The sequence below is a fragment of the Cygnus olor genome, chromosome 1 (genome assembly GCF_009769625.2).
Source record: "Cygnus olor isolate bCygOlo1 chromosome 1, bCygOlo1.pri.v2, whole genome shotgun sequence".
In the NCBI taxonomy this organism is placed as follows: domain Eukaryota; kingdom Metazoa; phylum Chordata; class Aves; order Anseriformes; family Anatidae; genus Cygnus; species Cygnus olor.
Window position 1 is genome coordinate 43,162,881 of NC_049169.1, and position 15,288 is coordinate 43,178,168.

At 46.4% G+C, this 15,288-nt stretch overlaps 2 protein-coding genes across 2 annotated transcripts; both read right to left on the reverse strand.

The window, feature by feature from the left end:
• Nucleotides 1-161: 161 nt before the first annotated feature.
• LOC121068716 (liprin-alpha-2-like) lies at nucleotides 162-4,479 on the reverse strand. Its single transcript, XM_040554122.1, has 3 exons — nucleotides 4,394-4,479; nucleotides 4,037-4,118; nucleotides 162-790 (listed from the first exon to the last, which is right to left on the reverse strand). Exons 1-3 carry the CDS (start codon nucleotides 4,462-4,464, stop codon nucleotides 509-511), a joined length of 435 nt encoding a protein of 144 aa, XP_040410056.1. The 5' UTR covers nucleotides 4,465-4,479; the 3' UTR covers nucleotides 162-508.
• A 6,112-nt stretch (nucleotides 4,480-10,591) lies between these two features.
• CHADL (chondroadherin like) lies at nucleotides 10,592-14,138 on the reverse strand. Its single transcript, XM_040548851.1, has 4 exons — nucleotides 13,342-14,138; nucleotides 11,595-13,259; nucleotides 11,212-11,378; nucleotides 10,592-10,962 (listed from the first exon to the last, which is right to left on the reverse strand). The coding sequence occupies exons 1-4, from the start codon at nucleotides 13,486-13,488 to the stop codon at nucleotides 10,752-10,754; spliced, it is 2,190 nt and encodes a 729-aa protein (XP_040404785.1). The 5' UTR covers nucleotides 13,489-14,138; the 3' UTR covers nucleotides 10,592-10,751.
• Nucleotides 14,139-15,288: the final 1,150 nt, after the last annotated feature.

The window sequence follows — 15,288 nt, forward strand, 5'->3', positions numbered from 1 at the left end:
GCTCCACTCTCTCCCCTTTCCCCACCAAACGCACATGCTCCACTTCTCCCTTCCGTGCTCTGCCCTCACACTTCCAATCACTGCTTCTCTTAAAAGCATGAAGAACCTAAAAGCAGCCAACTCAGACTGGAAAACATTTGAAAGGATCCAAAAGGGGGAAAGTGAACAAGATTCGTAATAGTTGTATTCCTACATAACCTCTTCCCTCTCCTGCCTTAGCCCACCCCGCAAACAAAAATATGATAAACAACAAAAGAAGAGAAACACAATCTGATTTGGTTGGGAGATTTGACCTGAAGGAAGAGAAAGGCAGGTAAAATTACAAATAAGGTGCTCAATACTGATCATTTAAATAACATCAAGGTTAATCAAAAGCACATCTTTAAAAAAAAAAAGGTATCCACTAAAGGAAAAATATCAGCGATCAACAATTGAGTGATTGATGAACAAGTACTTCCAACTCTTTAGAGGACAGTTCACAGTGATTGTGAATTGTGTGTTACCAGAGTCACTCTCTAACTACAAAAGCCTTTCTGCAGACTCCTGCAGAGTGAAGTGGGAAAGAAGAAGCTAGCTGAACAGAACTCACTGTTCTGGATGTTGGAGGTGCTGATGGACTTTTGAGTGATACCATCTCCTGGATTGCTAATAGAAGTTTTAAGAGATGACGAGGATTGCTGATTCCAATTTCTCTTTGAATCTTGGTATTGGACAAAGCAGACGTAATAGCTCCACTCTTCACATTGGCATGGCAGGCAGCAACATACCAAGCTGGCATTCCTAGCCAGAGCTGTTGAGATAAAGTACACATTCGTTGAAGGCGTAGCTTAATTTCTCTCATGAAATTTATCATTTATCTATCAGCCTGAATAAGCATAGTAATACATATAAATTAGTATAACAATCATACTATTTATTAAAATGAAATTGTTTTAGAACCATTGACATGGCTTCACATGAACTCTTTCTGTTGATTTTATTATAAGCCAGAATGCAAGGGATGCTTTGGATTATTTTTACAGCTATGTTTCTCCATCACCTGGGCTACTCCTTTCCTGTACATTTTACAAGCAAATCGTGGCACAAGTCAGTATTACTGGCAGTTTGATAGTCTTATCGTATACAGAAAACAACCTAATAAGAATTGATTAAGTCATTTTTCCCCTTTTCTACTAAAATGGCTTTATCTCTCTTTCCATGTTAGTCCCTATTGTGTACTTGTGGGCACAATCTTACCCTTCTCAGCTCATTTTTTCCAAGCACAGTGCAGATAACCTAGTGAGGACTGGGCTGGGCTGGTATGGTGTCACACTGCTGCTGGAAATATTGGTTAGAAGTCACAGCAAAGTGTGAACACAGCTACAGAAGATATGTACTTGCCACTTGAGGGTTTTTTTCTTATGTTAGACTTAGTAGCCTAGGTCATCATCAGCCCTGTGTTTAATTTCTAACTGCGCTGAAGTACTGTGTGGCTGATAACAAATCTACAACTTGGAAACATTTTCTTAAAAGACAGCTGTTAGATCACTTTTATGACAGAGAAAACAGAGTGTAATGTCAGATTTCAAAAGAGCTCAGACAGGCTTTTCTGTACTGACTGTTCTGATGTCTCAGTAAGCTTGAGGAATGACTGCATCATGTCTCAAAAAGCCCTTTCTGCTGATGGATGAGCAACTGCATCCCATCCAATGCGAGTCTGAACCTGAAAAATATGATCGAATCCCAGCTAACCGCAATGAAATACAAAGTTTCTAAAAAGTCAAAAAATGAAAACAAAAATTACATAGATGACATCCAGCTGTGCTTAAACAAAGCTCCATGTGGAAACCATGCAAATGTATTTAATGTTCACATTAAATTTGATTATTTTTTTCATACATGCACTTGAAAAGCAGGAAAACATAAACATTGGGAGTTATTCACCTTGCAGAAATAGGTTTATATGTTTGCTGCTTGTTAGGTAAATGAGTTCTTTAACAAATTAGGTAAATTTGTTCTTTAAATTTGTTCAACAAACAGCTGTCTCTATCAGAAAATGAAGGTAGATGAAAACAGTTCCTAAAAGCAGGACACATTCATCGTGCTAGGTAGCAAATCGACAGATCAAGACTGATATACTTTTCCACCATTATTTAAGAAAAGTCACGGTTCTTAAAATATATCTCGTCTGTGCCTGCGCTACATACAAATGACCAGAATAAAGGCTAATGCTGAGAAGCTGAGTGCTGGAAAGTTTGGAAATGTCACAACTGCGATCACGTGTAGTACTTTAATTTGGTTCTTTAGCTCCTTTAACATTAATTTCAGTTTTTATTCCAAGGGTCACACATTGCATTTTCCCCAGGAGAGTATGAAATGTATACAGAGTCCATCTGATGACTGAATAAATTCAGTACTTCTGCGTTCATATCTTTTTTGTCATTAGTATGCTATTTGGATTGAATACCGCTACACAAACTTCTGCTTGGGCTACTCTCACTATGTTTCCCAAGAAGTTCATAGATACCAATTTCTCTTTATAAGCTGTCTTTGAGACAGCACGAAGCATATCCTATTTTGCAGATAAGATTCAAGGCTAAAAAAAAATAAAAAAAAAATGATTAGGGCTTAAATTGTCAGAAATGTCTTCACATTTTACATCACCATGAAGAACATTAAGGGTCAGATTGTTTTCAGTACTTAGAATTGTCTAGACCTTTGCATGTTCACCCTTCCATCAAATCAGTTTTGATTGTAATAGTGGATATTTCTGACTGATACAAATCCAACTACAGAACTGTCAAACTGTCATGAAAAAGTCTGTTAGTAGCCAAATTAACAAATGCTCTATATTAACAGTTTGTTTTGGAAGGAAGATATAATCTAATTTTCCAAGGTCATGTTTGAACACTTGAACTGCCTTTCTGCAGTTTTCACTTCATCTTTTTCATTAGGAGCCTTCAATTACAACACGAAGCAGAAGTTTTGTAGGTGCCAGTTTCTTTCTTTCCTCATCCTTTACTTATTCCCTGAACATACTTCTGTTAAAGTTTCTGAGGAGGGCTATTTTTTCTAGTCGAAGGGAAAAACTGCAAATTTTGCCTAATGATCAATGGGTGATACCCACGACAGACATGAGAATAGGTGGGTATATATTCAGATGCTTGGTACAAACAAGGAAGAGATGTTGCTCCTTTAACCAACAAAGAGCTTGTATCTGCACAGAGCTGGTACAGCCTTGCCATATAGGAGTGATTATCCATGTGTGTAAGAACGTCCTTACTTTTTGCCTTCTTGTCCCCTCAAGGTCTGGGTAAGTGTTTTTTGAAAAGTTCCTTCACATAAAATAGTCATTGATTTTTGTCAAGATTGGCAGACAGCTCTGCTGAATAAATTTCTCTTGATGTATTCCAAAATCCATTCATGCACACTCTCCAAATAAAGGGGAGCCTTCTGCAGCTAGATCGGTTTTCAGAGACGAAGGAACGGCCTGTCTAAATCAGAGGGATTTCAACCTGGATCTCCCACATCCCAGGTGAAAGTGCCTAACACTTCTGCCTATTTTGAATGATATCTAGGTAAATTAGCCCTTTCCAATATTATATTTGAAAATGGACCAAAGTCACAAATTCATTAAATTTGTTAAAAATTCTGCAGATGTAGTTTTTGTGTTAAACTCAAATAATTTATAGCTACTTTTTCTCCTTAGCACACCATCCTGTATAAACTGTCTTAGGATTTTTTAGATATTTAGGGACTGAGAAATTATGAGATTTCATGAATTTGGGGTTCAATTCCAAGTGCAGTAGTAGGGTATGCTCGAGTGACGATAGTCCTCTTTGCCCCATCCCCACTCCCCTGTGCAATCCCACCTTGCTTTTTTCACCTCCAGTCTCTGTTTCACAGCACCCAGTGTCAAAATATTCTTAGTGCTGATGGCACAGTGAGCCAGAGAAAGAGGGGGAGACTTCAGCAGTCTCTTCTGAAATCTGTAAAGACAAGGGTGCAGAAGCAGCCTGCCAACGTGACTCATTTCAAAGCTGTGACTAACGCTTACCTCCAGCCAGGCAACCACTGTCAGCCTGTCCCACTGGGCGAAAGGCAAGCCCTTTCTCCAAGCTTCTTCCAGAAGTTCATATCTAAAAATGGATCAAAAAGCGTTACATACACGGAGCGGTGCATATGGACAATATAGGTACAACCATGTCTTGTTGTTAAGGGTAACAATAGGTAAGTACAATGACACTCATAGGAAGGGCGTAGAAAATGCAATGAACAAAACAGCTCTTTCCCATTTTGGAATGTATTCCTTATTCTATTCCCAACTCTTTTTTTTTTTTTTTTAAATCTTCTTGGTGCATTTTGACATCCTTTTAACCACTTAATGTACAAAAGGATGTTAGGTGGTTTCTACCTGTTCTCATCTGAAGCAATAGAGATCTGGGGTAACCCGTATAAAAGGACCACCCAGATAACAGAAGACATTGGGGAACAGAGAAAACTGTGGGAATCCTCCTGAGACTAGCTTAGCTAAGGTCTGGTAATGACCAAGAATGGCCTTAAATAGCCTTCTTCTAGACTTGAGCTAAGCTTGGATATAATGCAGCAGGGTCTATGGGGTCGTTGTGTTTGAAGCACTAAACCTTGCCAGAACAGCTATGCACAATTCTGGGGTCTCTGGAGTACAGCTGTTCTGCATCTTAAATAAGACATCCATGGTTAATAATGAATTGGTTGTAGCTTTAGTAGTTCCATTTTTTTTATTGTTTATATCCAAAAGGAGATCCATGTGGTTTACTGGTGTATATATTTCTATGCGTAGAGAATTTATGTGGTTTCTCAGTTTTATACATATATATATGGGTATATTTTTACAGAACTGATTGGATACCAATCTGACTCCTGCCTCTGCAGCTTCTCTGGACTGCAATGAGTGTGTAAGAAAAACTGTGGTAAAAAATAATAATAATAATAATAATAATAAATACATTTAAAAAAAATCTCAAGGCTTAAAATTCACTTCTAATATAGCAATATTAAATATTTGGTAAAGTATAGGTGCGTCAGCTAGACTTTCAGGAAAATGCTCTATATTAAACACATTCAACCATTTGACTGGACATTTAACTGCCTACTGTCGCATTTTGTAACATGACTAAAGACTCAACTGTGGTGGTGGCATAGAAAAAGCAGTCCTTCAAGAGTCTTTTTTTTTTTTCCTGATATTTAACAACATACGTTCTGCAGCCTCCTACTGAGTGAAACACAAAAGAATGCTCTCGGCAACAAGCGGTAGTGTAAATGAAATTACACAGGGACTATGCTAATGGAGTATTAAAATTTGCTTACTTTCCCACACAACAAGAAAATCTTGGAATTACAGCTTCAGTTCTGCTCCTTCCTCCTTTATTACTACAGCCTTTGTGGTTCAGTTGTCCCTTGGCAATTCTTCACTGCCTTAGCAGCCTTTCAAGTATATGTATTACAAAACCACAGCAAATAAAAGCGATGGAGCGATCTTACTCATAAGGAGTGCTGCTTTGGGGATTTTTGCACTGCCAAGGGACCAGACAGAGAATTTAGCTTAAGAAAAAAATGGAACTCAAATAGCATTTTTGCATACATGTTTAAATCCCTCATTCCGTGTATTAATAGAAAGACAGCTGCTTTAGTTTCTATGTTGCTGCTGTAGTAATATGTAATACTACAAATACTTGACAGCTTTACTAAAGTTTATCTAGCTTTTCCTCCCACACATCTTTTGTAGTATAGCTTATCCATTGCCACTTGGCTGTCCAAAAACATTGAAGAGTTACCCTTGCTTTCTATGACAGCACAATCCTCAGTAAAATGAGAAAGACTTGCTATCTGGGTACACAAATGTCATGTTACCTTCAGTAGCTGGAGGTGTGGGAATCCCATATACCCAGGGAGACCCGTAGTGAAGGCCAGTAGAGACATACACACTCGGTTGCTTGGGAAAGCAGAACTGAGGCATGGCCAAACTCAGCAGATGGCCACATCCCCACATCCCAGCAATCTGTAAATGAAGAATTTGGGTTCAGCCTTCTCTCAGAAATGGTTCTGCAGGGTGCCTGTGAAGCTGCAGCAGTGCAGCACCTCCCTCCACTACCCCAAGGAGGTGGCATGGCTCCTGGGGCCACCAGGGCTGCCGGCTGGCACAGATGTCCTCAGGGAGAGACAAGCCTGTGGGGCTGCCCCTTCCTTACTTGTCTAGACTCAGTTTCCCCTGACAGGGCACAGACCCTGAAAAATCACATGGGACTTTCTCCTTCCCCAAAGCCAGCCTAAGCTCAGGGAGCAGCTCTTTTTCCAGTCTGGAGTCCCATGGAGACACCATCCTCAGAGGAACCTGATCCCAGATTTTTCCTTATCTGGGGTATTGTCTTCACCCGTCACAGCTGAAAGAGCTGGGCTGGCTCTCACAATAAATTTTAAAAAAATGGAAATTATCACTTTTTTTTAACTGGTCACTTGCTTGTGATAGTCTTCTGCTCAGAGCAGGAGATCAGTGGCATGTGGTCTACACAGAGAAGGGATTCAGGGGGAACTTCAGTCCTCTTTCTTCAGTTTGGTGTTGAATCCCTGTGTGGCCTCAAGAACCAAGGTGCTGTGGAAGATGCCTTTCACTTTAAGTTCTTACGTCCATAAAAAAAAAAGTTACTTTCTTTATACTGGAATTATGAAGTGAGTATTTCTATGGAGTTCCCTGTGACCTTACAGCATTTGAGTTGGCCTGAGGCTTGTTTTGGAGGCTTAGCATTACTCAAATACACGCTTCAAGAGTAGGAAAGCACTTTTTTTAATTCAGAGGCAGTCTGGCTCACACAGCTAAAGGAAAATATGGTCGTAGTTATAGATTTTGGCTAAAGAAATTGAGACCAGGCCAGAAATTGGTTGCTCTCTCCATATGCTACAGCTAAAGACTACAGTATGACAAACACATAATCCAAAGGGTCTTGGCTTGCAGAAGAAAAGTGCTTTGGTTTGAAAATATATTTAGTGCAAAGTTAAACTTCTTTGTGCAGACATGCACCAGGAATACAGGCACCATTAGGCCCATGCCTCACTTACTGATATGGAATACTAAAAGGATTTTTGTAATATTTATTTTCCTTGAAAATAATTGTATGCTTCAGAACTTTTATTTCCTTCCCGAGGACATTTCATTTAAACACCTCTCCACCATTAAAGTTTATTTAAATTATATTTTACTTTAAAAAATAAAAAGCACTATTATGTGATTACTTTTTAATTTAAATTAGGAGATCTGTATAAGCTGAACCTTCAATTTCTAAACCAGAACTGAAAGCAGAATTTCTATCTCTTGACTGAGAGAAATATCATTTAGTTGTCAGTCATAACAAATTGTCTTTTGATATGTAGTAATACTATAGAAAGAACTCCACTCTATCAAAATAAGTTTCAAATATTATGTAGGAAAAAAAACATGTATTGTTTTGATCAATATTGTAAATCATCAGAAAAATGAATCTGGTAATCTGCCTATTCTAGAATAGAATCTGAATATTTTAGAACAGTCAGAATGAACTGATGTGTTTATGAGATAGCCAGTGGCTTCCTGAGCTGAAAAACAGAAGACACCAAAATCTGACTATGGCAACTGCATTTCCAGTTTCCTTACGAAACCATACAAGTGACCAGAGGAGGAAGAAAAGAGAAATAACCCACATAAGCTTGTCACTCCCCCTTCCTTTCACTATAAAGACAATGTTTAGGGACAATGAATAGCATGGTGCAGTTTCTCTAGTTTTGAAGATGCTTTGCAGGGGAATGTAGGGATATTCTCCTAAGAGTGTCAGAAAAGTACTACATGTTATTATGTGTCCACTTTGCGTTGGTAAGGAAGTAGGGAATTCAAATGTAATATTATTCATACCCATTTGGTTTCTTGGCAACATATGAAAACAGACTGATAAGGGAGAATTGACATTAATTAAGCATTACTCAAAATGGTATTATTTTGCAGATAAGGCTTTAAACCACTTATTGCTGCTGGAATAAATTCCAAATTAAAGCTGTATTTCTTAAGTTGACATTATTACTGTTCAAGAATAAAATCCTCTTCCATTGTGGGAGAGACTGTAATATGCTACCTATAATACATTTTTACCCTGAGCCTGGCTTTGCAAAATAAGGACATTTCATGAACATTGACTATTCAGCATTCGTCCAAATTTTCAGAGATGTTTGTACTCATCTGTCTTCAAGAGAGTACCTGATAAAGTGGGCTGTCTTCTCTCTCTCTCTCTCTCGTCTCTCTCTCTCTTTTTTTTTTTTTCCAAGACAGAAAATAAAAATGACATATCATGTTGAGGAGTTGCGTGGCAGAGAAGTGGACTTGCCTCCCCTGCACTGTCTTCTGATTAAGGCCCAAAAATTACTTCTTACGGGTACTTTTATGATAACCCATTTTCTTTAACATAACTCTTCTGAGCACCAGGTACAACTACATACCACAGCTGAGCGCGTAACTGTCTTACATCATGAGGACTATGAATGCTTCGTATCCCTCTGGACATCAGAGGTACATGGAAGCAGAGGAAAGGGGGAAATGATAAGACCAAAATTATGTTATTATCCTTTAAATTTTCTCTCTCTTATATACTACTCCCTTACACAGGGCAAATTTTAGCGCTGTATCAGCAGCACTCACCAACTCATTGCATGAAATGCAAGAAAATTTATTAAAAATAAGAATGTTCTTTAAATAGACTTTGTGTGGGAAGTTAACAAAATCTTAATTTATGTCTTTCAATAGCATTCAGTTTTCTGTATGAAGATGGGGCTCCCCCCCGTGAAGCAAACAAGAAATAACAGCTTAGCATTTCTAGAGGAACACTTTGGCTGCAGCCTAAAAGCCACGTGTATGTAAGCTCCCCCAAGCCAGCCAGTCTTCTTCCCATGACCTGTCAGAAAATAGCAATGTAGGCATGTAACCAAATTAAAGCCAAAACTTTCAGCCCAGTCCTTGACCTGAATAGTGAGTGAGGATCCGGATCCTGGCATTTATATGTGATAGTTTATATGCAGCCGAAGTAAATACTGTAGTCAGAGGTCATGGGGCTAAAGTTTGAAAAGTCCTGAATAAAGAAGAGATCTCAGAAAAGCAAATTTAAATAACATTAATATCAAGAAAAGTAATTCTGATTGCTATGTTCTTTATCTGTCATGACTAGACAGATGGAAATCTATTATAGCAATTTTGCCTTTAAGGTCATTTTCTTTTCTTTATTTATTTTATTATTTATTTTATTTTATTATTTATTTATTTTTAACAGGCTCTGTACTAATTTTCCTCACAGAATAACTAACAGAAATATGACCCTTGTGCACCTTTTGTAGTTAATTAATTAGGTCAACTCTAACCACTAAGCCCCTTGTCAGGTTATTCCTATAAGTGATAAGGAACAATTGACCTTAAAATATTGAAGCCAGGTAGATGAGCCTATTTCACAAGGTCTCTTGGCTCCACCCTTGTTAAGTGAAATCTGCCAGGTGTGGATCATTTGACCTTTGCTATATAGGAAGCTTGAGGTGTGGGAGGGGGTGTTGAGGGAGACCAGCTGATGTGATTTTTTTTTTTTTTTTTGGACTTTAGTAAAGCTTTTGATACAGTTTCCCATGGGATCCTACTGGACAAAATGTCCAGCATACAGCTGAACAAAAACATCATATGGTGGGTGAGCAATTGCCTGAGGGGCAGAGCTCAAAGGGTTGTGGTAATGGGGCCACATCAGGCTAGCAGACGATCACCAGCGGGGTCCCCCAAGGCTCTATTTTAGGACCAGTTCTCTTCAATGTTTCTATAAACGATTTGGATGGAGGACTAGAAGGTGTTTTGACCAAATTTGCCGATGACACTAAACTTGGAGGAGTTGTGTGGACTCTGTTGAGGGTGGAAAGGCCTTGCAGAGAGATCTGGACGGATTGGAGAGCTGGGCAATCACCAACTGCATGAAGTTTAACAAGAGCAAGTGCCGGGTCCTGCACCTGGGACGGGGCAACCTTGACTATGCGTACAGACTGGGCGACAAGATGCTGGAGCGCAGCCCCGCAGGGAGGAATCTGGGGTTGTGATTGATAGCAAGTTGAATATGAGCCAGCAGTGTGCCCTGGCAGCCAGGAGGGCCAACCGTATCCTGGGATGCATCAAGCACGGCATTGCTAGTTGGTCGAGGGAAGTGATTGTCCCATTCTACTCTGTGCTGGTGCGGCCTCACCTCTAGTACTGTGTGCAGTTCTGAGCACCACAGTACAAAAGGTACGTGAAACTGTTGGAGAGTGTCCAGAGAAGGGCTACAAAGATGGTGAAGGGCCTAAAGGGGAAGACGTATGAGGAGTGGCTGAGGTCACTTGGCCTGTTCAGCCTGGAAAAGAGGAGGCTGAGGGGAGACCTCATCACAGTCTACACCTTCCTCATGACGGGGAGCGGAGGGGCAGGCGCCGATCTATTCTCTTTAGTGACCAGTGATAGGATCCACGGGAATGGTGTCAAACTGAGGCAGGGGAGGTTTAGACTAGACATCAGGAAGAGATTCTTCACTGAGAGGGTGGTCGCACTCTGGAACAGGATCCCCAGTGAAGTAGTCACTGCATGAAGCCTGTCAGAGTTTAAGAAGTGTTTGGACTGTGCATTTAGTCACGTGGTCTAAAATTTTGAGTAGGGCTGTGTGGTGCCAGGAGTTGGACTCGATGATCCTTATGGGTCCCTTCCAGCTTGGGATATTCTATGATTCTATGGAGCCTCTGAGTGCTGGTTTTCCTGACCCCTTTTTCTTGCTGGGCTTCCCTGAAGCCTTGGCTTGGTCAGGACTGGCTCTTCTGGCTCCCCAGCCAGGGCAGCTTTGGAAAGTGGTGGAAAATTTCACCTTCTGGCCCTGGGCTTCCGGAGGGGACCCACAGGTGGCCCCTACACGCAGGTTGAGCTTCTCAATCCACCTGGAAAAGAGGCAGAAGGCCAGCAAAGGGAAGGGGTGAGGGAAAAGGCAAAACCATGTGGGTGTGAGTTGCTTCAAAGCCCGGCCAGGTTGCTCAGGGCCTCACGCGGGTGGGCTTTGAATACCCGCCCACCCCAGCTCCTCACCGCTTTCCTTATGCCAAGCAGGCCCAGGCTATTTCCCTCTATGTGCCTCCGATGGCCCCGTGTCCTCATTGTGGCAGGGCTGGCTGTCCCCCCCCAACACTCACCGGCGTAGGGGAAGGAGCTGGCAGTCGCAGTGGAAAGGCACATCCCTCAGGTTGAGGATTTCCAGCCCCGTGAAGTTGCTCATGGTGGGGATGTTGCTCATGGTGTTGTTCTCCAGGTGGAGGCTTTTGATCTTGGCTCCGAGGCCAGCAAAGGCACCAGGGGAAACCTGCAATGAAGCAAGGGTGAGTCAAGGGGGTCCTTGTGGAGGGGAGCAAACCGCTGCTGGGAACTGGGGACAAGCTTGGAGCAAGACAATGCTCCAGCCAGGCCTGAAGAACTTTCTGGTCCCACTTGGGCTGTGGAGCATCTCCCAAAGCTTTGGGAGCTCAAGGACACCCAGGGGACAAACGTCCCTACCAGGGCCTGGGCCACAGTCACATACCTGCTTCAGGCCCATGTTGTCCAGGTAGAGGTGCTGCAGGGTGCTGGCCACGGGCAAGAAGGCGCTGTCCCCTATGTGCCTGATGGGGTTCTGGGACAGCTTCAGCTCGCTCAGGGCGGGCAGACCCCGCAGGGAGGCCGTGGGCACCTCCACCAGGTGGTTCCCCTCCAGGTGCAGCTTCTCCAGCATCTTGGTGGGTGCCAGGGCAGCGGGGGCAATGCTCCTGATGGCATTCCCAGCAAGGTAGAGCCCACGCAGCCCCACCAGCCCGGCCAGGTCACCCTCAGCCAGCTCCTTGATGGTGTTGTGCTGCAGGTAGAGGGAGAAGAGGTTGGGCAGGAGCCGGAAGGCTCCTGGGGGCACCCGTGTGAAGGCGTTGCGGTCCAGGTGCAGGTAGGCAAGCCGTGGGGCCCCCTGGAAGGCAGCAGGTGCCAGGGTGGAGAGGCGGTTGTCGGAGAGGTAGAGGTAGATCAAGCCCTTCAGCCCCCACAGTGCCCTGGGACGCAGCTCCTCGATGCCACAGTGCTGCAGGTGGAGGGACACCAGCTCCTCCAGGCCAGGGAAGGCACCCGGGGACACCATCCTGAAGGCGTTTCGGCGCAGGTCAAGGAGACGGGTGTCCCTGGGGAAGCCGTGGGGGATCTCCTGCAGGGCTTGGTTCTCGCAGTTGGCATGGTGGAAGTCAGGAGAGCAGGAGCAGCCCCGGGGACACTGCCCGCTCCCGGGCACCCCCAGCCGCACTGAGGGCATGGTGGGGCTGGGGGAAGGTGGCTGGGGGAGGCCGCACCTCATCTCGGGGGGGCGCAGGGAGTCGAGGGACCGGCCACGGAGGGCAGGGGGCTCAGTGCAGGTCCCCTCCACCTGCACCCACGCCCGCCCCATCCAGTGGTGGAAGGGGAGCAGGAGGCAGGAGCAGAGCAGGGGGTTCCCAGCCAGGTTGACCCTCGCCAGCTGCTTGACCCCAGACAAGGCAGGTAGGCCCCGCAGCTGGTTGTGGGACAGATCCAGCGTCCGCAGCTGGGGGCTGCAGGTGAAGGCGTCGGGCGCCACATCCTGTAGGGCTGTGTGGTCCAGGAAGAGGTGCTTCAGGGAGGCCATGGCCACGGCCTCCTCAGACAGGTAGGTGATGGGGTTGTGTCCCAGGTCCAGCCGGGTAGCCTCGCTCAGCCGTGCCAGGGCCTCGCCGGGCAGCGCCTGCAGCTCGTTGTGGTCCAGGCTCAGCCGGCGCAGGGCAGGCAGGGCAGTGAAGGCCTCGCTGCCCAGGACGTGGAGGGCATTGTGGGACAGCCGGAGCCACCGGAGGACCTGCAGGCCCTGGAAGACCATGTCTGGGAGGTAAACCAGGGCATTCTCCCTCAGGTCGAGGAGAGTGAGGGACCCCAGCTGGCTGAAAGCACCCGGCTGGATCTCCTCAATGCGGTTCTTCTTCAGGATGAGCTGCTGGAGGAAGGACAGCCCATCCAGGGACTCTTGGTAGAGGACGGTGATGCTGTTGGAGGCCAGGTTGAGGTAGAGCAGCCGCCCCAGCCCCCGGAAAGCCCCTTCCTCCAACCTCTCCACCTTGCAGTGCTGCAGGTCCAAGTGCGTGAGGTACGGGATGGCGAGGAAGGCTCCCACTGGGACCACTGTGAAGCTGTTGCCCCGAAGGTCCAGTTTCTTGGTGAGCTGCAGGTCACGCAAAGCACCGCATTAACCTCGGAGGCTGCAACCCCTCCCCATCCCTGTTGTCCCCCAGCTCCTCACCCACCTCAGGGATGCTGCCAGGCATGGCCATGAGGTTCCTGTTGAGGCACAGGACGTGGGCGCGGAGGTTGTCGCAGACGCAGGCTGCAGGGCAGTGGGTGGCAGCCGTCCCCCCCAGCACCAGGGCCACAGCGAGCAGGAACAGCCCCATGGCAGGGGGCACCTGCAGCTGGGGAGAGGCAGCAGTGAGGGGCGAGGCTCCTGTGCTCTCCCCGATGGCATCTGCTGATGACACTGGGGTACGGGGACCATTGCCACAAGCCGGGATAACCTGTTCTTCTAGCACTCATGGGGAATTGGCTTTGAGCAGGCACCCCCCCTTATTGCTAGCATTGAATCGTCTCGATCTCTGCAAGCACTCACCAGTCCTTCCACCTCCAAAGCTCAGGTCTCATAAGGCACGCAGGTTTAGCTACCCACAGCTTCCTGAGCTGCCGTGCCGCGCCTGGAGCTAGCTGTTCCTGGCGTTTTGTGGGACAATGCTCGCCACTGTTAAGCTGCAGGAAGGAGCTGGTTGATTTTGGCCAGGAGGGAGCGAGCCCCTAGGGGAGGGGGTATCGGAGAGGGGCCGAGGCTGGGGTGAGCGCAGGGGGAGGCAGCAGTGTCCTAGCACCCCCATGGTATGGGGAGCAGCAGCAGCGGGGTCTAGTAAGACTCAAACGCATGGGTGCCCATCCCCTTGTTCCCCCACCACCACCCCCAGCTCACACTGGTGCCACCTCCCACCAAGGCGATGTCCCCAGCGCTGCCCGCAGCTGGGAACAGTTGCTGCTGCCTGGCATGTCCCAGTCCCACGCACCTTGAGGGGGTCACGTTGTGGGTTCCTGGTCCTCAGGAGATGGCAAAGAAGGAGGGAAAGCTGCTGCACTGTCCAGTGGCTGCCCAGCTCCTGTGGCTTCCTTGTGTCTGCACCGGTATTTGTAGGAGCGAGCGCTCCAAGAGTGAGCACTGGGCCCCTTTGTGTCACTTTTTCCCGCACGGCTGGCTGAATGCAGCCAGAAGTACCGGATGAGGAGGGGGAGGAGGAAGGGAAAAGATCCCTGGGGCTAGGGCAGCCGCCCAGGCATTGCCTCACCTCTCTGTTGCCAGGGCCAGGAGCACCAATGCTGAGCAGCTGAAGCGAGTGGGGAATTTGATCTCGCCCTTTTCTGTCCCTGTCTGCCTACAGCACCATAAATGTGGGTGCATGGTGCCAAAAGATGACATCCAGCCACTGGTGTGGGCACAGCGGTGAGGCCAAGAGAAAGGAAAGCTGCCACATTTGCCATCCCCACTTCTCCTAATTTTTTTTTTCTGTTTTTGAAGAGGCCGGGGATGACAGTGCCTGTGTGAAGTGTCATTTGCTTGCAGGTGGCTATGGGAGGGCTTTCATTTTCCTGTGACTCATTATTTCTCTTTTTTTGGCTATGCAATTGGTATATGCATACCCTGCAGCCCATGGGTCCCACAAGGAGCAGATCTCCACGCTGCAGCCCATGGAGGAGCCCCCGGTGGAGCAGGTGGATGTGGCCTGGAGGAGGCTGCGGCCCATGGAGAGCCCCCGCAGGAGCAGGCCCCGGGCCGGAGCTGCAGCCCGTGGAGAGGAGCCCACGCAGGAGAAGGGGGTCTGGGGGGAGCTGCCGCCCGTGGGGGACCCGTGCTGGAGCTGTTTGCTCCTGGGGGATGGACCCCGTGGTACGGAGCCACGTGGGAGCAGTTCTTGAAGAGCTGCTGCCTGTGGGCAGCCCCCACAGGCTCAGTTTGGGAAAGTCGGCATCCTGTGGGAGGGACCCTATGGGGAGCAGGGGCAGAGAGGGACTGTGAAGGAGCAGAGGAGACGAAGCGTTAGGGACTGACCGCAGCCCCCATTCCCTGTTCCCCTGCGCCACTTGGGGAAGACGTAGAAGAGGGTGGACTGGTGGGAATGTGTTTTTAGTTGCTTTTAGTTCTCACTGCTCTAGCCTGTTAGTAA